This window comes from Taudactylus pleione, unplaced genomic scaffold (genome assembly GCF_031769625.1).
Source record: "Taudactylus pleione unplaced genomic scaffold, aTauple2 ptg000201l, whole genome shotgun sequence".
In the NCBI taxonomy this organism is placed as follows: Eukaryota; Metazoa; Chordata; class Amphibia; order Anura; family Myobatrachidae; genus Taudactylus; species Taudactylus pleione.
The window spans coordinates 54,100,518-54,122,460 of record NW_028284603.1 but is presented as its reverse complement, the minus strand read 5'-3'; the positions used below and the strand labels follow the sequence as shown (position 1 = coordinate 54,122,460).

Genomic DNA, 21,943 nt, shown 5'->3' with positions numbered 1-21,943 from the left:
TATTTTTTATGTACTGCAATATTATCTTACACTTTAAATCTGCCTCAGATTGCCCATTGCAGGCACATTGCTGCCTCCAAGCCTTGGATATATCACTTTGCAATTTTTAGACCCTGGTTCACCATGGATCACATTAAATTTACGTCCTAACTGATCGTTTGGCAGATTTGAGACCAGGACCTTTAGATCATCTATGTACCAATCAATTATGTGGTATATATAGATCTTAGATTTATAATTCATTTCTCAGGGGCTTCTTGGTATTGAGCAATTACATAATACCACTGATACTGAAAATAATACAGTAGCCAGGTTACACTGACATGGTGATAAAGCATTTTGTTGTATGTAATGAAATGGTAATCTTCTCCAGCTTGTCCAATGATTCTCCATGATCTGATTCCCAATATCCCTTATTCCGCAGATAGATTGTGGGAAGAATTTCTGTATCCTACACAGTACTGATAAACTTCCAGGATTTAGAGCAACAATTGAACAGAGCAGTTTGATACATATTTAAAGATGGATCTAATTATCCCTGTTCTACTCCATGGTTTAGATATCTTAAGATCTGTAAATTGTGTTCTGTTGGGGCAATCAGTTAACTACATATTACTTACTGGCAGTTCAGGTAAAACTATACACTGCAAGGTTTTTAATATTATAAACACAGGTACCCAACAATAAACAGCAACTACAACCCTGAGATTACCTCTCCTTACTGACAGTATTATCTTCTGCTGCCACCTCCTCCTCGTCCTCAGTTTCCTCCTCACTGGGATGTGGACTCTGGTTCCCCCTGCTGTACACCTGTCAACCACAAGAAAATGTGAATAACACCTAGATTTTCTATGCCAAATGATCTATGTAGTTAAAGTACTAACTAATAATTTTGTGCATTAATGGCAATTAAAGTGCTGTAAAATGGGGGGGAAGTGGCTTGTGGCACGCATAACTTTGGTAAGCTCCTGCTGAGCATTGGAGAAATGGGTGCTCATTCTAACTAACACACTGTCTACTAAAAATGAGCACTTCATCTGCAACCGACCTTATGGATTAAAATGTGTTTGGGAACCTTCAATAGGGCCACCTTGGGGGGCTTCCTCTACCTCTGAATATCTACACACCGGTGCATCCGGCAGGTCTTTAGCGGTTTCCGCAATGAGGACTATTTCCAACACAATGGACTCTAACCTGTGAGATATCTGGGCTTCCAGGCCATGAATCTGACATGCCATGAATTTCCATTATCTCTAATAAGAGATGTAAGCTTGCTTAGACATGAGTGCGTGGTGGGATAGATAAGGAAAGTTGCTATCTTTTCTCTCCAGCACCCCAATTTAAGCCCCCCTTGTCCTCATTTATAGCTGTCACACAGATTACACTTGGGGTACATGGCAGACCAATGCTCTACATATTTTACAGAAAGGTATATTTGCAGGGCAGAATATAAGTCCTGCAGGATGGTAATTTAAATTACTTATCCATTACAATACATTTTCACCAAAGTAAGAATATTGGATCCTGCCTGTAATGTACACCCCAAAAAACAACAACCTGAGAAAACAACTCTGACTGGCAGCATATATAACAATCCAAAGTCAACCCAGGTTCTCAGCTTACTAAACTGCCCCATCTACTTATGCTACGTTGTGAAGGTTACCGCAGGCAATCAGGTCTCCCACAGTTAACACCAAGTAGACAGCCGAGGTCATAAGGAAAAAAAAGAATTTCAGTGATAAAAGTTTAAACGTAGACAGTTTATGTGAGGAAATTCCCCTCTTGCCAAGGCAATAGTGGAAGCCCAAACACAGCCAACACTGACCGGATGTTCCATCAACTAAGACAAGATGCTGCTGACTTCAAGGAGACGCTCGCTCTATGATCAACTATTGGCAAAAGGATAGAAGCAGCTGGAAGATGCTACATCTGCACAAATGTTTTCCTTTGAGTGTCTTTGTCAAACAAATGAGGTTATATAAGCAAAAGTGAAAAATCTTGACAAGTGCTCAAGTAGGAAGAACCTTAGGAATGTGCAGTTCCTTATATCTATTAGAAGTGGAGAACGCATGAACTTTGCCACTGCCCTGGTATGTTGTCTGCTGTACTCAGTCAAGCTTAAGTTCACAATGCTGTGTCTAGCTAAAACCTTAAAGCTTTACAACAGATGGATCAAAAACACTATGGGTGTTGGATGCTTTTTAAAGCACAGAGGGTGAAAATATGTTCCCTATCTATTTTTCTCTAGCCCCTCTTTTCTTATATACCTCCAGAGGAGATCATAACCAGTTCTATGACACCAGTAAGATCCAGATTTCCTTTCTATATAATAAACCTCACCCTTTACTGAACGACTCTGACTGGGAAGGAACGCTCTTCATGTAACAGAACATTTATTACAGTATATCTGTTCCAAAACCAGGTAGACTCCCAAAAACCCTTCTTAATTTCGGCCAATAGCACTATTCTATACAGATTATATTATTGGAATATGATTGAGGATATTGCACACTTTGGTGTATAGGGAACAAACAGGCTTTATTCACAGAAGAAATCCAATGAATAATATAAGAAGGATATTACCAGCTGTAACACATAACTTAAGGGTGAGAACCCTGACATTTGGCACTCCAGCTGTGGTGGAACTACACATCCCAGCATGCCCTGCCAGTATGAGCATGTCATAATAGAATGTTTTAAATCCCTGCTCTAGGGGATGCAGAAAAGGCTTTCAACCTAATTGATTGGAAACATCTCATCCAAACATTAGCTTTTGCCTACTATATTCCCATCTGATATAATTTCCAATATACTATAGTATGAGGAAAGGTTTTACCCTTTCCCATCTGATCTTTGACCAAGTTATTAGCACATTAAAATCTTTCTACATGCAAATGATGGGTTGGTGTTGCTAGGAAATCCATCAGTCGAGATCCCAAGTCTACGGACAACTAAAGATTTAGGGGTACACTTACTAAGCATCGTTTTTTGAAAGCTGCCTAATTGGATTGCCCCCAAAGAGTGTGTTGCAAAGAAAGTGGCCTTCTGCAGAGCTTGGTATGTGAATGATAATCATATATTATATGATAATTATATAACACACCAAGACATAGGATATGCAGATTGTAATACAGATAGATAGTTATACATCATCAATGGACTGTTGGAAAGGGCTAGACATAAACAGACCAAACACTGTATCTATAAGACATAGCAAAAGTTGTAATGACTTATGAACATGTGCTTCCTCTTTCATGCACTAAACTACATACATAAGACTAAATATTCTAAGTGCCTAACAAAATGTACTGTTGTAGGCTGTAATTAGGGTACTCACTCCCCAGGAAGTTACCACTGAACTCACCTGCAAGTATGTCTTTGGGACAAGGCCCCTAGTTTCCTTGGAGTTCTGAGCCAACCACCAGCCATCAGATTTCTTCTCCAGAATCTGCAATACTTCTCCTTTCTACATTAGCACACAAAAAAATAGTATTACTATTGTTTGTTCAAATGTAGCCTAATGCTACAGTATACTGTAATGGTTAACTGCCATAATGTTGATTCAATAAAAAGCATAATGAATAGCATTGGCAATATGATAATATTGGATGTTTCATGGGTAATGGGTATGAACTTCAATGTACATCATTAAGAACATGTTACAATTTGCGTATAATTGCAATAAGTCACCCCAAAATGGCTGCATTACACCAATTATTTTATCTAATTAAAGAGTATAGGTCCTATCACAATTTGCATAAATACTTATAACCATTGCGTTTATGTGTCTATACAGCTGTGTCTCACAACTCCAGTCCTCAGGCATCGCATACACTTTACGATTATCAGACAATTATTGGTGCACGGTGCCGCGATTGAACACCAATTTGCTCTGTCTGGCATTAGAATTCTTTCAGCATTCCCAACAGATGCAATAATTGGTGCTCAGATGTGTTAGTGGATATACTCACCATTAGACAGAGAGATCAATTATCTGACAGTGTATGGCAATGTCTGTCTGACGCTGAGCTATATCTCACTATGACCAGTATAACAGTGTGTTACACATCTCCTAGTTGGTGCATAGGTGCATTCATTACTGGCTGACACACTTTAAAGATCCACATGAACTAATTATTTCAATTGTGATACTGAGGAGTTCTGTAAAACATGCACTGTTAGTGTTAGGAGAACTAAAGTTGGAAAACACGGCTATACAGTAGCATTAGGCTTGATTCTAAGGTAGACGCAGAAGCGGCTGCGTCTTTTTCTGCCTCTGACTTAGATCCACCATCGGTCGCACCGTCCAAACTCACAGCAGCCCTATGGCAGGCAGGGCTGTCTTAACAGCAGTCCAGGCCCCTGGGCAAAGCAATGCACTGGGGCCCCTATTAAACAATCCTCTGCCGGGGATGGGATGCTATCGGTGGAGGGAGAGGGGAGTTGGCTATCAGCAGAAAGACAGAAGTCATTTACAGGAAAAAAACAGAAGTCACAGTCTAAACATTTACAGTACAATGAATTTCCTATGCAGTGCCCCTTATATAGTGCTCCCAGAAGTGGTCCGCCCTACGCTGTGCCTCCAGTAGTAGTCCCCCCTATGCATTGTCCCCAGTACTAATCCCCCTATGCAGTGCCTCCAGTAGTAGTCCCCTCCTATGCATTGCCCCCAGTACTAATCTCCCTATGCAGTGCCTCCAGTAGTAGTCTCTCCCTATGCATTGCCCCCAGTAGTAGTCCCCCCTATGCAGTGCCCCTAGTAGTAATCCCCCTATGCATTTCCCCCAGTAGTAGTCTCCCCCCATACAGTGCCCCCTGTAGCGGCCACCCTCCCCATATAGTGCCCCCAGTAGCGGCCACCCTCCCCATACAGTGCCCCCAGTAGCGGCCACCCTCCCCATACAATGCCCCAAGTAGCCCCCCCCATGCGGTGCCCCCAGTAGCGGCCACCATCCCCAGTACCCCCAGTAGCAGTCCCCCCTATATAGTGCCACCAGTAGCACCCCCCCATGCTGTGCCAATTTACCGGGCCCTCCTTACACACACACAAAAAAAAAAGAAGCAGCAGCAACTTACCTGATCCCCGCTCCTGCCGACGACCAGTGATGTCCACTCCTCCGGTCCCGCTGTCGCTCTGCACTATGGGATGGGATAGACGTCATGACGTGTCTCCCATCACCCGCTGTGGGGAGAGCCGGAAGGCGGAGCCCATGAGTGAGCTCCAGCCGACTCCCTCCGTGGATGACGCAGCAGCCAATGAGAGTCTGTCTGACTGTCATTGGCTGCTATAACAAACACACAGCTGCCGCTGGCGGCTGTGTGTTTGTAAACTGTGTAGGGCTGACCGCTACTCACTCTGGTCTGCCCTATACTTGGGGCCCAGGGGACACAGGCGGGGGTGCAGCGGCGGCTATGGGACCATGCACCACAGCAGGCCCCGGTGCAATGCAATGGTTTAATCGCCGCTAGTTCCCCCCTGAGCCGGTTCCCGCCTCTGCCTCCTCCCCATGCAGGACTAACAGCAGTGGCAGCTATGTGATGGGGGGTAGGGGTGCTATCTGCCACGGGCCCTTGGAATCCTGAGGCCCTTGGGCAACTGCCCATTTAGCCTATAGGTAGAGACGGCCCTGATAGCAGGTGCAGTCTCTCCGTCTGAGTATGGCCTCCTGTGTGAGCGACTGTGCGTCTTACACCGCAGTCACTTATAGCGGCACACCCACAACGCCACATCCCAGGAACTCACACTAAAATTCATAGATCCCGTGTCCGATTCTGTGCAGCATCTCTGTACGCAGACAATCCGGACACATACGGTACATAATGGTGCGATTAGGACGCATGTGCAGCACAGAAAACATCGGTCAACTGCGCATATATCGGCACTGCGTCCACCTACTAATCATGTCCTTTTTATTCTTGGTGACTGTGTTTTAATCTTCAGTAGGTGATAATCCACATTTATCATCCACTGCTGAAATGAGCAATAATGTCATGTGTGCTTGTAATGGTAGAACAGCGTCATGTAATAAATAGTAGAAAATAAAATGTCAGGTTCGTTTCTCTTTTTAAGTGATTCAGAACATTGTGTGTTCGGCCCACAGTGTATTTACAAGAGCATTGCACAGCAGTTATGCCTCATACAGATGGGTCCACACACATCTAGCCTCCTGGCACTTTAAACAGCCCTTCCAGTCGCGCCATGCCGTGGCATGACTCGGTAGCGCCGAACGCCTTTTTGTGCATTTTTTTTAAACGATACGAATATATAGCACAAGCAGCTTCTGCTGATTAAAATGATATGCAGCATGCCTATGTTCTGTGTGTGACTGCGGGTGAATCTGCATGCTAAACACTACGTTACAGTGTTGCAATCGCTGAAACTGTAACGTAGCATTTTGAATGCCGGTACACCCGCACAGGGAACATAGGCATGCTGCATATCATTTTAATCAGCAGAAGCTGCTTGTGTGTCCTATTCCCATCATTGTGCGAATAAGACGCATTTGAAGGTAAAAAGACGCACGAAAAGACACTTGGCGCTACTGAGTCACACTGAGCTCCGCGTTATATGTAGCGCACGGAGGATAGATGTAAGTGGGCACATATGTATAGTAATATCTACTGATCCATTCACACTACTAACTAATACGTAATAACACATCTACCTATTGTAGTAAACTTAAATGACACAACATCTGTGTGCCCTTGCCTCCATAGTCTCTGACATTGCGGAGGAGGTTAGTTCATCATGTTACTGTAATATAGCACTAATTAGATTAGTTCATCATATTACTGTAATATAGATCTATTCACTTTAAAACTATTAGACAATATATCCTGTGTTTACCTTAAATGTTAAATCATCCTTCTGCTGTGCTTGGAAATCTCCCAGAGTGATAAACTCTTTTGCAGTTTGGTCTAATTCATCTTCCTCTTCTTCATCTTCATTTTCATCCTCCTGATCTTCTCCCTCATCATCCTCCTCTTCTTCTTCTTCACTTTCATCTTCATCACCAGTTGCTTCTCTATAATAGTCACAAGCAGAAAAATGTTTGTAAATGCTGAACAGAGATAAACATAAGCACAGTGCTACCATTCTCCCTATACCTGTACTACAACACAATGTATTGTGCTACACTGAACACCCATATATCTACAGAATCCTCTCTCTATATATATTATATCGATAAGAATCATATAACAGTATCAAACCTCAACAGTACCTCTGCATTAACATATAACTCAATCCTAACTGGCAAATGTGCTATGCCTAGTGTCACTATCCTAATCCTGCAGAATCCTATCACTATATTCACCACCCAATCCCATACGGCACCCTATCACAGTAGAAGGTTATCTCTATGTGTACTATTCTATGGCACCAGAATCATCTTCATATTCAGTATAGTACCAGCAGAATCCTGTCACCACTGTACAGATACGTGTCACCCAATAGCCACTAAAAATTCATGCGGTCCCATCAGTACATCCACAGCCCCATCTGAAAAAGTGACTGCATGGACCAATGTTCCTTATTTTAATATTTTTGGGCTGAAAAATAAAACTTACATTTACAGGTTATTTTGCCCTGCTGACAGCACTCCTGTTATTGCCATGCAGCAGGGATGGATTTGCTTCCTCTGCCCTGCTATGAAAGTTATGTAGATGCGTCATCTGGCTACTACTGGTCCCAGACCTGTTACCAGCACAACTGTCAACCTGACCAACTTACTTCAGATCTCCCTCTCCTTGTGCTAAAGCCTTTCCAAGATTTTGCAACTGGTGGGACAGCTGCATCAGTCTCCGATCTTCCTCTTCTTTTCGCTGGTCATAATTTCCAACAGGAGCTGGTTCATCAGTCTGGAAACAGAGCAAGACAATAAAATATCTAGATGTCATTATTGTACTATGGTGCTGGCCTTCTGTGGGCAACAAGCTCTGGGATTTACAGTACAGTGCTGACACAGTGATATGAGTGACATGCTTGTACTGCAGGATAACAAATACACAATACGTACCTTTTTCAGCTTCTGAAGGGCCTCTCTGTTTGTATCAACCAAATTCTTCAACTGGACACTTCTACATGAAAACACAGCGGGAATCCCTATTAGTATAATCTCACATGCAGGAGAAAGAAAGGTTTCAAAGACGACAAAAGCGTAAGACGAAAATGCAATGAGTAGGACTTATGATAGGATTATTCATATCAGATTCCACAAAGAGCTCCTCAAGTTAATAAAAATATATATTGCTTTTTCCCTTACCCCAAATAAAACTGGGCGCCCTCTCTGCCCCTGTAAGATCTGCCTCCTCCCTAGCACACTGTGCCGCCTGCAGCTCTTCTCACTCACTGTTTCCTACCCTGCAATGCCCTCTTACCCTGCAATGCCCTCCTACCCTGCAATGCCCTGCTACTATGCAATGTCCTCCTAAAGCAGATTCACCAGGGAAGTTCCTCTCCACAGCAACGTTATAAACCATACTTAAGTCACAATGAATGAGCCCTTTGCCTGTATATATTATTATTTACAGTGTAAGCTTTTCAGGGCAGGGAACAAGATTTTCTTCATTATTTTGGAATAAATTCCCAGCCATTGGGGTTGTATTAGAGTTGCATAAGTTCATTTTGCGGACAGATCTTGCTAAGGTTCACACTGCGCATAATAACAAGCTTAGCGTAAGCGAATACAGCTGATTTATCTCGGCCACATCTGCACTTGTGACTGAAAGGGGTCACTGAGCATAGAGAGCAGCACCTGGACGCTCACACGTGAGCTTAGTGTGCTGAGCCCGTATCATGGGCGTGTAGGCGGAACTGCGGGCTATACAGAGGTGAGCGTACACAGTGATCCTTCTGTTTTCAGATGGATCTCTTGCAGCAGGTATAGGGTTGGTGTAAATGCCCACTGATAGGCATGACGACTACTTTCACAAGCAGATGGATGGGGCAGAGCAGCCAGCTATGAACACAGGAGAAGATCAGCGTTTATGTCCAAGCACACTGGACCTCATTCAGAGGCGGTCGGAGGATGCAAGCGGTCGCTCAGAAACTGTGCGGCCACTTGCATCCTGACCGGCCGCCTCTGTTGCTGTCGTTAGGCTGTGGGTTTACACCCACAGCTCTAACGACCGCTCGGGTGATGGTCGCGATGGTCAGAGACCATCAAAACCATCGGGGCTTACGTCGAGACCCTAGGGTAGGGTCTCACTTGTCGTAAGCCCCGGAGAGCTTCTGGCTCTGTCAGAGCCGGAAGCTCTCCACTGACATCACTAGTGATGTCAGTGGGGCCTCCCTCAAACGGTAGGCGTTCCCATGGGAACGCCTCCGTTTGGGCTGCCACCCCCCCCCCGGCCCGCCTTCCCAACGGGGCGAGCTGTCAATCAATATCGACAGCTCGCCCCCTTTGGAAAGAGACCCGCTACGACCAGCGCTGTCGGTCGTAGCAGGTCTCACGCATGCGCACGAGGGAGCCGGCTCCCTCATGCGCATGCGCACTGGCCAAACATCGAGGCGGCCGTGCGGTCTTACTTGTCTGCAAGCTGTAATATGGAAAAGGACTGTCTATACTAGATAAACTATACGTACATATATACCTTTGGTAAAGGTCTTTCCTGACCGCCGGCTCCAAAGCATCTATTTCTATCGTCTCACGAAGCAAATCATCAATCTAGAAAACAACCACAAAACCTCACATAATTACATTATAGTAACATAAATGTCTAATTGTATTTCAATGTATTTGTTAGCCCCATGGCTGAAGTGAGCCATACACATAGATCCCATAATAAATGGCTGGGGTTCCTGTAGATAAACGTTCTGTATTATTCTGTACATGTACACAATGTACACTCTGCTCTGTAGTAATACATAAGACGACTGGGAGCCAGGGAAGACGTAATTACCATTAATTATTAGGCTACAATGCTCAGCACGATTACAGTCCCCTGGAACTTTCAATTACACCACAAATAATGTACAGTAGAGTGACATTCTGTTATGCTGAAATATAACATGTTTTATAATTATATTATTTCTCAGTACAATCACCTGTATATTGCCATATTTCAATCTGTGCCTCATCTTTCTACGTCAGGTTGTTGAGTGTAAGCAGAAGTGCCGAGAAGGGGGGTGGGGGAGTGGTAGTGGGTACTACTAATTACCTGAGTCTGGGCTTGTTGGAGGGGCAGGGGCCTGGGTCTGACCCCCCCCCTCTCTCTTACCTATCAGCAGCCCAGCACACTCTGCTGTGTGCTGGGCTGCTGGGAAATTGCTCACTGCTGAGCAGCAGCAAGAGCAGTCTCCTAGGCCTGTAGGGGGGGGAGCGATTACCATGATCGCTCCCCACCCTAGACTTGTGCCGGGCCCCCCTCCCCAGCGCTGAGCGCTGCACTGCAACTAGGTTTTTTCTTTTTTTCCGAAGGGGGCGTGGCCACACCTTTCACGATTAGGCCACACCCCTAGGTCAGCTCTTAACGATCCTGAGTGTAAAGCAGCGTACACACTTGGTGATATTACTGAGCGATTGCACGATTACGACATCGAAATTGTGCAATCACTCAGTAATCGTGCACTGTAATGTCGGAAACGACCAGCGATGCGCACTCCTTGTCATTTCCGACATCTATCATCGCCTGAACGTGCAGGCCAATCTGCCTATAACAACAGATTGGCCATGTTCAGGAATGATGGAGGGGGCCTACATTGAACAACATATCGTTTAGTGTAGGTACTACAGGGGATCAGGAACAACTGCATGATTACGATGTCGTCATTGTACTGTCTTTCCTAATCTCCTAGTGTGTACGCACCTTAAGTGTAGATGGATGTTCACATACACAGATTCTATCCCAACTAATAGCTGACTTACTTACCAAAGTGGAAGACAGAACAGGAAAGGATATATAAGTGTCACATATCAAATGAATCAGCACAGTCTCCTGGTGCATCATAGTCGCACCTCACTGCGGCAAAAAAAGCCAGAAAAAGAAGATGCTAGGCGCTAGAGGAGTTGCACGGGACCTGGCAGCTCACTTACGCCAGGCATATCGCGCTGCATGGCGACTTGAGGCTAGATGAGAAAGGACAGATCTGTATGTATCAAAGTCATTCTAGTGCCCAGCTAAAGTAACAGTGTGCTGCCTATTTTTAAAATATTTAAAACTGTATTAATTAAATCAAATATTTCACTTGTATATAAGCTGTGGGTCTACATCATTATATTCAGTTTATATGTTTATACTGTATATCATATATTTGTATAGTATAATATGTATCATATCAAAAACTTATTTAAACATAAAATAAAATGTTAGCACTAATGGGCTAGGAAGGAACACTGCCAACTGCAGCCACTGTATATACAGTAGTACACTCTTACAGGATATAGGGCCTGACTCAGATATTTACGCAGAGTGATTATAGGAGTGCTGTGCATGCGTTACGCTAGCACTGAGTATGGGCCCAGGTACCTTAGTTATGCTGTCTGCAGTGAGGATTTTTTTGCAAAGTGATTGACCTTCAGGGACCGTTTGGCTGCAATTACTGTGACTGGCAGCAAAAACGCAGGAGTGTTGTAATGGGGTTTGTCTCCGCTTACAACTGCGATATCGTACGCAGATAAAGAGGTTTCCGGCATCTCAGTTCAGGCGGCCATTCTGCGCGATCATAGGGCTACTGAGATGGCAGATTACTGAATGATCTGTGACGGCGGCTACGTATGTGCACGTAGTTGCTTGGATTTGCGATGACCCCGGTTCCAGTGTCTGAGACATCTCTATATCAGGCCCATAATCAAGTCTTACAATTGCTTAATACTTTTAGTAACTGGAGAATATGCTTCACATTTAGCTATGGATCCTTCCTGGCCTGATGTAACTCTAACATACCAATTGTAGTATTCCTATTATCCTATTGCTCTATGTTTTTACAAACACATAATTAAAGTGCTGTGATTACAATGATACCAACACCGGCTGTACTTATAATAAAGAGGTGGACTACCAAAGGAGCCTAAAGACGTTACTGTGTAGGTAACATACAGGTGCGGTCCTCTATTTCCCATAAAGCCGACACTCCCAGTATCCCAGTATCATATAAATGAAACTGACTCATTAGCTCCTTTAAAACCTCACACCCAAGAAATACTTTATTTACACTAATGACAATTCGGTAACACAGCCATTAGTTTCTCTATATTGCATAACTACTTAGTCATTTGTAATTCTTCAAAAATTAATTCTAAGGGCCTGATTCAGCAAGGATCGCACTTGCAAAGCTGCATGCAGGCATATACTGTAGTGTGTAGTGCATGCAGGCAGCTTTGCAATCCGATCCTGGCAATCATGCAAATGCAGCAGGTGTATGACACCCCCTGCTCAGGGGCATCTTAAGAGAGGAAGGGGCCCGTGCCCACTCCCCATGCGAGGCCCCCAACTCTCTCCCCGGTTGGTTTGTCGCCCACCAGGCAAAGACACCTGAAGTCCTAGTGGGAGGCAGCCATGAAAAAGAGCTAACACAGGCTGCCGCCTATTAGGCGAAGACACCGAAGCCCTGGCGGGTTGGCACACGCCAGGTGAAGACTCCGAAGCCCTGGCAGGTTGGCGTCCACCAGGCGAAGACGCCTGAAGTCCTAGTGGGTGGCAGCCACGAAAAAGAGCTGACACAGGCTGCCGCCCACTAGGTGAAGACGTCGAAGCCCTGGCGGGTTGGTGCCCGCCAGGCGAATACGCCGAAGCCCTGGTGGGTTGGCATCCGCCAGGCGAAGACGCCGAAGCCCTGGCGGGTTGGCGCCCGCCAGGCGAAGAGGCCTAAGCCCTGGGGTGGTGGCAGCCATGTAAAAGAGCTTAAAGGCCGCCGTCCCCCAGGGGAAGACCTGTAAAATAAAATATTACAATATTAAAGTGTGTTGTGTTATTTTAATATTTTTTTTTACAGGTGGACTACAGGTGGCAGTGATACGGGAGACAAATGACGTAGGGGTCCCCCCGTATTTAGCGCAACCAGCACAGGGCTCTGAGCCGGTCCTGGTTCTGGAAATACAGGGGGAAAAAATGCATAAGGCCCCCGTGTTTCCCAGAATCAACACCGGACTCCTTCTATCGGGGGGGGGGTGATGCCACAGCCAAGGGAGCCCTTTCACCGGGACCCCCAGCCACAGCATCACCCCTGACCGATAGTCAGCCCAGGTCAGGGATCCCTGGGGAGTTGGGGACCCCCCCCAGTAAAGGGGTCCCCCTCCTCAGGGCACCCCAGGCCCAGGCTGATAGCCTGGGGCTATCCCCAGCACCCCTGGGCGGTGGGTGCTGGGTTGATTATGTAAAGTGTGGTGCATTCGAAAATATAAATATTGACTTTTGCTGTGGAACTACAGTTACCAGCAAGCCTCCCCCGCATGCTGGTACTTGGAGAACCACAAGTACCAGCATGCGGGGCATTACGGGCGTGCTGGTAGCTGTAGTTCCACAACAAAAGCAATATTAAAAAGACACACAACACACACCGTAGAAAAGTATAATTTTATTAAAACATGTTTACACATGTACTCACACATACACACACTATCTCACATACTAGTATCCCTGATGCCAATCTGTCCTCTTCTCCAGTAGGTAATCCAAAGGTGTACCTGTAATAAAAATTCCATACTCACCTCCTCCTAGTCGTAGATCTGTCCTCTTCATTCCAAAATAGACAAATCCTGGGTCTTGGCAATAAAAAAAATGAATTACCTGAGCCCACGGACATTAGTAGTGTCCTCTAAGGACACTACTACCTGAATGACAGCTCTGCTGTGGGATTTCAGTCCAGAAATCCCGATGCGGAGTGCTCATTGGCTGAGAGAGGCGAGCCTTCCGCCTTTCAGCCAATGAGCAGTTCTCACCATTGAATTCAATGGTGAGAACCGAGCGTGCACTTTTCAAAATTGGCGCCTCAGCGCCATTTTTTAAATACAAAGATGGCCGCTGCGAGCCAATCAAGGCTCGTGACGTCATCGCCCCGCCCCCTCGGCTGGCTTAAATACTGCCAGCGCGAGGTCCGTGCACTCAGTCGGCAGCGGGGAGGCAGCAGAGAAGAGCTGCCGAAGACAGAAGATAGAAGACGCCGTGGAAGCCCTGGATGGGAAACGTCCAGGAAAAAGAGCTTAAAGGCTGCCGCCCCCCAGGTGAAGGTCTCGCTAAATAAAATATAAAGAAAATGGTGTCTGTCTGTTTTTTTTTTATATTTATTTTGCAGGGGTACAATAGGTACCAGCAGGCCCTTAGTTCCCCACCTGCTGTTACTTGTAGTTCTCCAAGTGCCAGTATGCGGGGGATGCCTCCTGGGCAGGGGCGTATCTTCCTATTGGCGCCGGTAGGCGCTGTTTCAGCCCGACATCACTAGCACATGATCTCCTGTCTCCCTCCTCTGCTCTTAGCAGTGTCCTGCAGTCAGCAAAGATCCCTGGTCTCCTTCTGTCTTCTCTGCTCTTACCAGTGTTCTCCATTGCTTGCTAGTATGTATTAGCCTTCTCCCTAATTTTAAACATTTAAAATTAGGGAGAGTAATTTTTTTTATTTTTTTTTATCCCTAATATATCTCTTCCCCCACAATACCCAACACAAACCAATCACCACTCACTAATTCCAATATGTCAACTGTGCAGGAAAACAGTGCAAGCACCACATCAATCACAAGGCTGTATTCGCAAGGTAATTTGCATATATGCAAATTATCTTGCCCACAATGCATCTTGTTTGTTATTGATGCCCTCTTTACCTGTGTTGTTGACATATAGAAATGAATAAACAGTGCTTTTCATGTAGTAAGTGTTATAACTGATAAAATATATAAAAAAAATATTTTATATTATATATATATATATATATATATATATATATATATATATATATATATATATATATATAAATATTTTGTCTCCCTATATCTACAGGCATGTAAATTGAACTACCCCCAGTGTAAGTGTCATAAATTTATGTTTTTCTCAGTTTGGGGGACTGGTTATGATCTTTGTAGGTTGTGGTTAACCCCATGTTGGGAATAAGACATAATCCATATGGACTGTCTTCATTCTTATGTGGGGTAATATGAAAGATTCATGTGAGTTATCATCCCAGTAAATTAATGGTGGAGTGTAGTTATCATTTGTTAAAAAGTGTAACGCAGTATAGATAGCCCAATTTGAATATATGTAAATTGTTACCCATAATGCATTTTGTTTGTTTTTGATTCAATGTTTTCAAGCTTTTCCTGTGTTTTTTTGCATAAATAAATTAATATATAGTGGTTTGAAATAGAGTAAGTTCTATAAAGGATATATATATTAAAAAGAGAAATAAAAATTATACGCTCCCTATTTCTTCACGTGTGTCAATTAAACTACTCCCAGTGTGTGTTATTTTTTTTTTTTTAGTAGAAGCAGTCATTGGAGAGGGCGCCAGTACCTTAGTTTGCCAGGGGCGCTCGGACCCCTAGATACACCCCTGCTGCTGGGACCTGTAGTACTACTGCAAAAGACAATATTTATATATTCACATGAACCACACAACACAAATCAACCCAGCACCCATCACACAGGGGATAGCCCTGGGCTATCAGCCTAGGCATGGGGTGCCCTGGAGACCTCAGTTGCATAGACTGCATGTGTGTATTACAATGAGCACACAATTCTGTGAATTAGCAGCTCCATCATTTTGTGAGTTACAGCAATCTCATTCTGTGAGTGTGCTGAATCTGCAGTTAACCACAGGGTGTGATGGCATACCAGATCTGTATTGCACAAGGAACACGTCCATTAAGGCGTCAGCCTTAATGATCATAATTTCATTGCTTTTTGAAGTTTGAGTGACAGAAAATCAATAGGTTTTGTGAATTTTCAGACCATGTCTAAGCAGCCCTAATGGGACATGTGAAACTGTAAGGTTTTTTGTCTATGGAAAATATTATATATATATATATATATATATATACACACGCATACATACATACGTGTATTACACTGCTGGGAACACTGGAGTAGAGAGTGGGCGGTGTTTCAGTAGGCTGCAGGGGAACTGATTTGACCTGATTCAGAGCCGCTCGGAGCTCGCTCTGAATCAGGGCGGGGAGTTTTTTTTTTCTTCCTCCAGCCCGCTCACAAAGCTATGGGTGACAACCCACAGCTTGTGCGAGCGGCCTGGAGATGGTTGCGATTATTGCGACCATCGGGCTTGCGACGAGACCCTGTGGTAGGGTCTCGGCTCCCGCAAGCCCGAGTGGACTTCCTGCTCTAATAGAGCATGAAGTCCACTACTGACATCACTAGTGATGTCAGTAGGGCCGCCCACAAATGCCAGGCGCTCCTAAGGGAACGCCTGCTTTTGTCTAACCACCCCCCCACCCGCCTACAAAACGGGGCGAGCCGTCACTCACCATTGACAGCCGCCCAGTCTTGTAGCGAGCCCTGGAGCGACTGAACTTCAGTCGCTCGCTGGGGCTCGTGCATGCGCACACCGGAGGCGGCGCATGCGCAGTGGGGGACCATCGACCCGCTTGCGAGCAGGTCTGAATCAGGCCCTCTGTTCCTGCAGTTTTCAGCACAAAGAGAGATTCCCTTGTGTAACACCATTTGCAGATGGTGTTATGTAAGGTAAAACTTTATGGATTTTTTTTAACGTTTCCCTGCTAACTGCATAGCAAAAAACGTTGAGCGCTGTAGAGAGCAAGGACTTGCTCCCTGCAGTGCGATGTTGTAGGAGTCGGATATTAACTGAGAAGATGATTGCATTATCTTCTCTTTTAACCCAACCTGCATAGCTGGGATACGTAACTCATGCAGAAACGGTAGTTTCTGCATGATTTAAGTAAAAATTTGCTTGCTGAATAGCCCCCTATGTTTGTTAATCTACTGTTATTTTTATAAAAGAACAACAAATACAGCCACTAGTGCATCCAAGTATATATACCTTATGTCACTAGATAAACCTTGAAAACATAGAAAAATATGTATCGCAAATACCTTTCATAGATTAGACAATAAACATATTACTTCCCTCATAGGTAGAATTTCATAGAAGTTTTATACATGTGGAGAGAAACACAAAGCACAATATAGTGTGACATTGCAAAAGATATACAGTGGTACTTGAAAGTTTGTGAACCCTTCAGAATTTTCTATATTTCTGCTGAAATTTAGCCTAAAAGTACCTCAGATTTTCACACATCCTAAAAGTGGATAAAGAGAACCAAATCAAATAAAAGACAAAAAAATTAGACAAGCTTTTTTTTTTTTTTTTTACGAAATATGATCCAATATCACATATCTGAGTGGCAAAAGTATGTGAACCTTTACTCTTAGCAGATATTTTGAAAGTAAAATTAGAGTCAAATATATTCAATCTATGGGATGACAATCAGGTGAGTGGACAACCGGTCTTTTTAAAAGAAAAGTCTGATGTTCACATGTTTGTGGAAGTGTACCATGCCACGATCAAAGGGGATTTCTTAAGACCTAAGAAGAAGAGTTGTTGATGCTCATCAGGCTGGAAAAGGTTACAAAACCATCTCTAAAGAGTTTGGACTCCACCAATCAACAGTCAGACAGATTATGTACAAATGGAGGAAATTCCAGACCATTATTTACCCTCCCCAGGAGTGGTCGACCAACAAAGATCATGCCAAGAGTAAAGCGTCTAATAGTTTGTAAGGTCACAAAAGGAACCCAAGGTAACCTCTAAGCAACTGAAGGCCTTTCTTACATTAGCTAATGTTAATGTCATGGAGTCCACCATCAGGAAGACACTGAACAACAATGTTGGCAGGTTGGCAGTGTCGCTACTGCTCTTCAAAAAGAACAATACTGCCCGTTTGCAGTTTGTTAAAGATCACCTGGACAAGCCAGAAGACTATTGGAACAATGTTTTGTGTGCAGGTAAGTCTAAAATAGATCTTTTTGGTTTAAATGAGAAGCGTTATATCTGGAGAAAGAAGAACACTGCATTCCAGCATAACAACCTAGCGTTCCCGCTAGGCTGTTTTAGCGGGGCGCGGCTCCCTGCCCTCCTTCTGGAGGGCAAAAAGCACCCTGCCCTCCAGGAGGAGGGCAAAAAGCGCCCTGCCCTAACAGCCTGCGGGAGCCGTTCTCACCCGTGGGACGCAGTGGACAAACATGTGGTGACCCGGTCACCGCCGGAGAATAGACGCCGGGCGCATGTGCCCGGCATCTATTTTCCCTTTCTGCAGCGCTTGGGGGCTGCCCGGCATGTCCGTAAGCGCCAGGCACGCCCCCAAGTATGACGAAAAGGGGACACGTCTTATAGACACGCCCCCTTTTCATAACCACGCCCCCTTTTCGGGCGCGCACAAGATTGCCCTCTCTAGCTCCGGCGCCCTGCCTCCCGCCGGAGCTAGAGGGAACACTAACAACCTCATACCATCTGTGAAACACGGTGGTGATGGTGGTATCATGGTTTGGGCCTGTTTTGCTGTATCTGGCCCAGGATGACTTACAATCATTGATGAGACAATAAATTCTGAATTATACCAGAGTATTAAAGGAAAATGTCAGGACATCTGTCCATGAGCTGCATCTCAAGAGAACATCGATCATGCAGCAAGACAACGACCCAAAGCACACAAGTCATTCAACCAAAGAATAGTTGAAGAATACATTTAAAGTTTTGGAAAGTCAAAGTCCTGACCTTAATCCAACCTAAATGCTGTGGAAGGACCTCAAGCGAGCAGTTCTTGGGAGGAAACCCACCAACATAACAGAGTTTAAGCCGTTTTGAACGTAGGAATGGGGTAAAATTCCTCCAAGCCGATGTTCAGGACTAATCAACAATTACCGGAAACGTTTACAAGCAGTTATTACAGCACAAGGGGGTCATACCACATAACGAAAGCAAAGATTTACATACTTTTGACACTCACAGATATGTGATATTGGATCATTTTCCTCAATAAAAACAGCATGTCTAATTTTTTTGTCTCATTTATTTGATTTGCTTCTCTTTATCTACTTTTAGGACTTGTGTGAAAATCTGAGGTAGTTTTATGCCAAATTTCAGCAGAAATATAGAAAAATTCTGAAAGGTTCACAAACTTTCAAGCCACTGTAGACACATTTATTATATAATTAGGCTATAAACAGCCAACACATAAAATGAAGATATTAAATATATAGAACCATGATTTATGATAAAACATCTGCCCATGTGGTAGTAATTAGGCTCCAAATAGCCAGTAAATAACAATAATAGGTAATATTGCAACAAAGGGTGGCCCAAAGCCTACATTCTGGAGTCATGATGTAAATAGACCTTGAGTGTGCACTGTCAGCAATTCGGATACCAGGTATCAGTGTCCCCTCTTGTTGTCAGTGAATCCTGCAGCTCTTAGCACGTTTTGAGCTAGGAGCTCTTAGCCCTTCAGAAGGTATTTTGGAGCCTAATTACTAGCACATGGGCAGATTTTATCCTAAATCATTGTTATACTGTCATTTTTGTTTACAATGATTTGGAATGTATAGGGAACCCTACCCTGCCTAATGACAAGAGGGCATCCCAAACTAGATTCATCATATTCACTTCACCATCCTAACAAGCCCAAACCTGTGCTCACTGTGATTACTCAGGACAGGCAAGTACTTGTGGGGAACAACCCCATATAGTGACAATGGGAAGTCCCCCTGAGAGACAAGTTACTGTATCTGGGAGCTATGGCTGAGAAATATATCAACACAAAACCAACACTAACCAACGCTGAACTCTACTAAACATCAGCTCAATATAAGCCCACTCCCATGATGACATGTTAATCGTTGCCCAGTCAGTGCTAAAAACAATTACTAAAGCAGCTACTCTGTTATTTGCATAGAAAAATAACAGGGAAAGATGACTCGGTAAGTTTTCATACTATGTACAAAGTATTTGTCACGCACCCAGCATTCCATAGTGAATAATATGGTTCCTCTGCTCTGGACTGGACAACACTTTGATTGTTTTGCTCTTACTGTAACTAAAACTTAGGACCTGATTCAGACCCGCTCACTAGGATGCGTTCGCTTGTAGCCGGCCGATGTTCGCATTGTGTGCATGTGTACGCATCGCAGTGCACATGCGCGACCCGCAGCGTGAGATCAGCAGAGTGAGTGACAGGAGAAGCCATTTGTGAGTGACAGGGGCTGGCCACTATAAACAGGGGAGTGGAGATGCGAACGCAGGCGTGCCTAAGCGTCTCAACGCCGTTTAAGAGGCGTGCATAAATTATAGGCAGCGCCATAGTACACGTCACCTGGCTGCTTTTTACACTGAAGTGCTTGCGGTAGGGTATGGTCAGCCTCAAGCGCTGCGATCACATCCGATGGTACCGGATGTACCGATAGTTGCATACACTTCCTGGAGATGACGTGCGCAAGTGGGCAACTTAAGACTGGCTGGCGGGTGTCTGCATACACTGAGCGATCGCACGCCAAGACATAGTGGGTGTGCAAATGCCTTGCCATGCGATCGGCTGCTTTCCCAAATTTGCATACGCTGGGTGCGAGCGTACGCATCTAGCAAGCGCGTCTGAATCGAGCCCTTAATGTCTTAATGATATTAAAGATATTTAATTCCAAACACTTGAACTTGCCCCAATTCCACTCACTCCTGTGGCTCTTCCACCAGGACCCCTTTCACACTGCCTTTTGTTTTGACCCAAAAAAAACAAGACTTAGAGAAGACCAAGAGGCATGCAACTATTATGGGAACTGACAGCAATACAGATCATGAATTCAGAGAAAACATCCACCTGTCCAGCACAGATTAGTAAAGGGAGTGGGCCGTGGGAGGGGGGGGGGCATTTTATTGCTTGCAGATGTCAAGATATAGCCTGAATAAGGATGGTGTTGAATGTGCACAAGGAAAGCATTGTGTTCAATCTCTCCAATAGTGATATCATTACACTTCCCTGGCACAAAACTGTGCATCACCTCCCAGGTCTGGGGAGGAGTGTTCTGTCTGTAACCATGGGAGCAATTGAGCGCTGTGTTTTTCCTAGCATGTCAAGTGCTCGTGTGACACCACCCTTAACTGCATGCTACAGGCAGGTGGATTATGGAATCATTTTCTTAGGTGGCAGGACTGTACACTGAATCTTATACTCAGTCAGTGAGGTCCATTGGTACTAAGATACTTAGAGCTGCAACAACTCAACTGTAGATTTGACAGAAAGTACTGAAACATTGCAATAAGATACACAGCAAGGATTTCACAGAGAAATGGTTTGCTAAGTATTAAGCTGGGTACCCAATGGAGCGATATCGCCCTTGATGTGTTGTATCTGGCCGAATCGTTCAGTGTGTATGGCCACTCTTTGCACTCTCGCAGTGGTTAGTTACATCCTCCTGTTGGCCTTGCTGCATAGCCAACTGGACAATATCGCATGCGGCGCTGTGCAAGGTAATGACGGACAGGATGTGGGATCGCTCCGTCCTTCATTACATCGTTCTGATGTTCACCGCGGATACGATATGTCGGCCCGACGGATGCCATATCGTCCGGGTACACTTCGCTGCAGTGTGTACCCAGCTTAAGTCCTACCAAGCTGTGTCCAATCAATACACTCTAGGCGTACAGGCCTTTCTAAGCACTGCCTGTCTGTATTCTCATGGCCCATATCTCTTATTACAGTAACTTTACCAACTTACTGTCTATTAGTTGTTGGCTTTTAGTCCCCTTTTTTATTAGAAAAAAAAAAAAAAATATTTGGTTACAATAGTTACTAGTACAGGTTGAGTCTCCCATATCCAAATATTCTGAAATATGGAATATTCCGAAATACAGATTTTATTTAGCATAACTGAGATAGTGACACCTTTGCTTTCTGATGGTTCAATGTACACAAACTTTGTTTAAAGGCACAAAATTATTAAAAATATTGTATAAAATTACCCTCAGGCTGTTTGTATAAGGTGTATATGAATCA

General features: G+C 44.4%; 1 protein-coding gene across 1 annotated transcript in view; it reads right to left on the bottom strand.

Annotated features, from left to right (window-relative positions):
- NPHP1 (nephrocystin 1) overlaps positions 1-21,943 on the bottom strand; it is a 108,094-nt gene that overhangs the window by 73,819 nt on the left and 12,332 nt on the right. Inside the window, exons 3-8 of the mRNA XM_088477609.1 lie at positions 9,595-9,668; positions 8,019-8,079; positions 7,733-7,860; positions 6,848-7,025; positions 3,365-3,466; positions 713-810 (exon numbers count right to left, since the gene is read on the bottom strand). Of these exons, the coding sequence (XP_088333735.1) occupies positions 713-810; positions 3,365-3,466; positions 6,848-7,025; positions 7,733-7,860; positions 8,019-8,079; positions 9,595-9,668 (641 nt within the window). The remainder of the gene's footprint in view (positions 1-712; positions 811-3,364; positions 3,467-6,847; positions 7,026-7,732; positions 7,861-8,018; positions 8,080-9,594; positions 9,669-21,943) is intronic.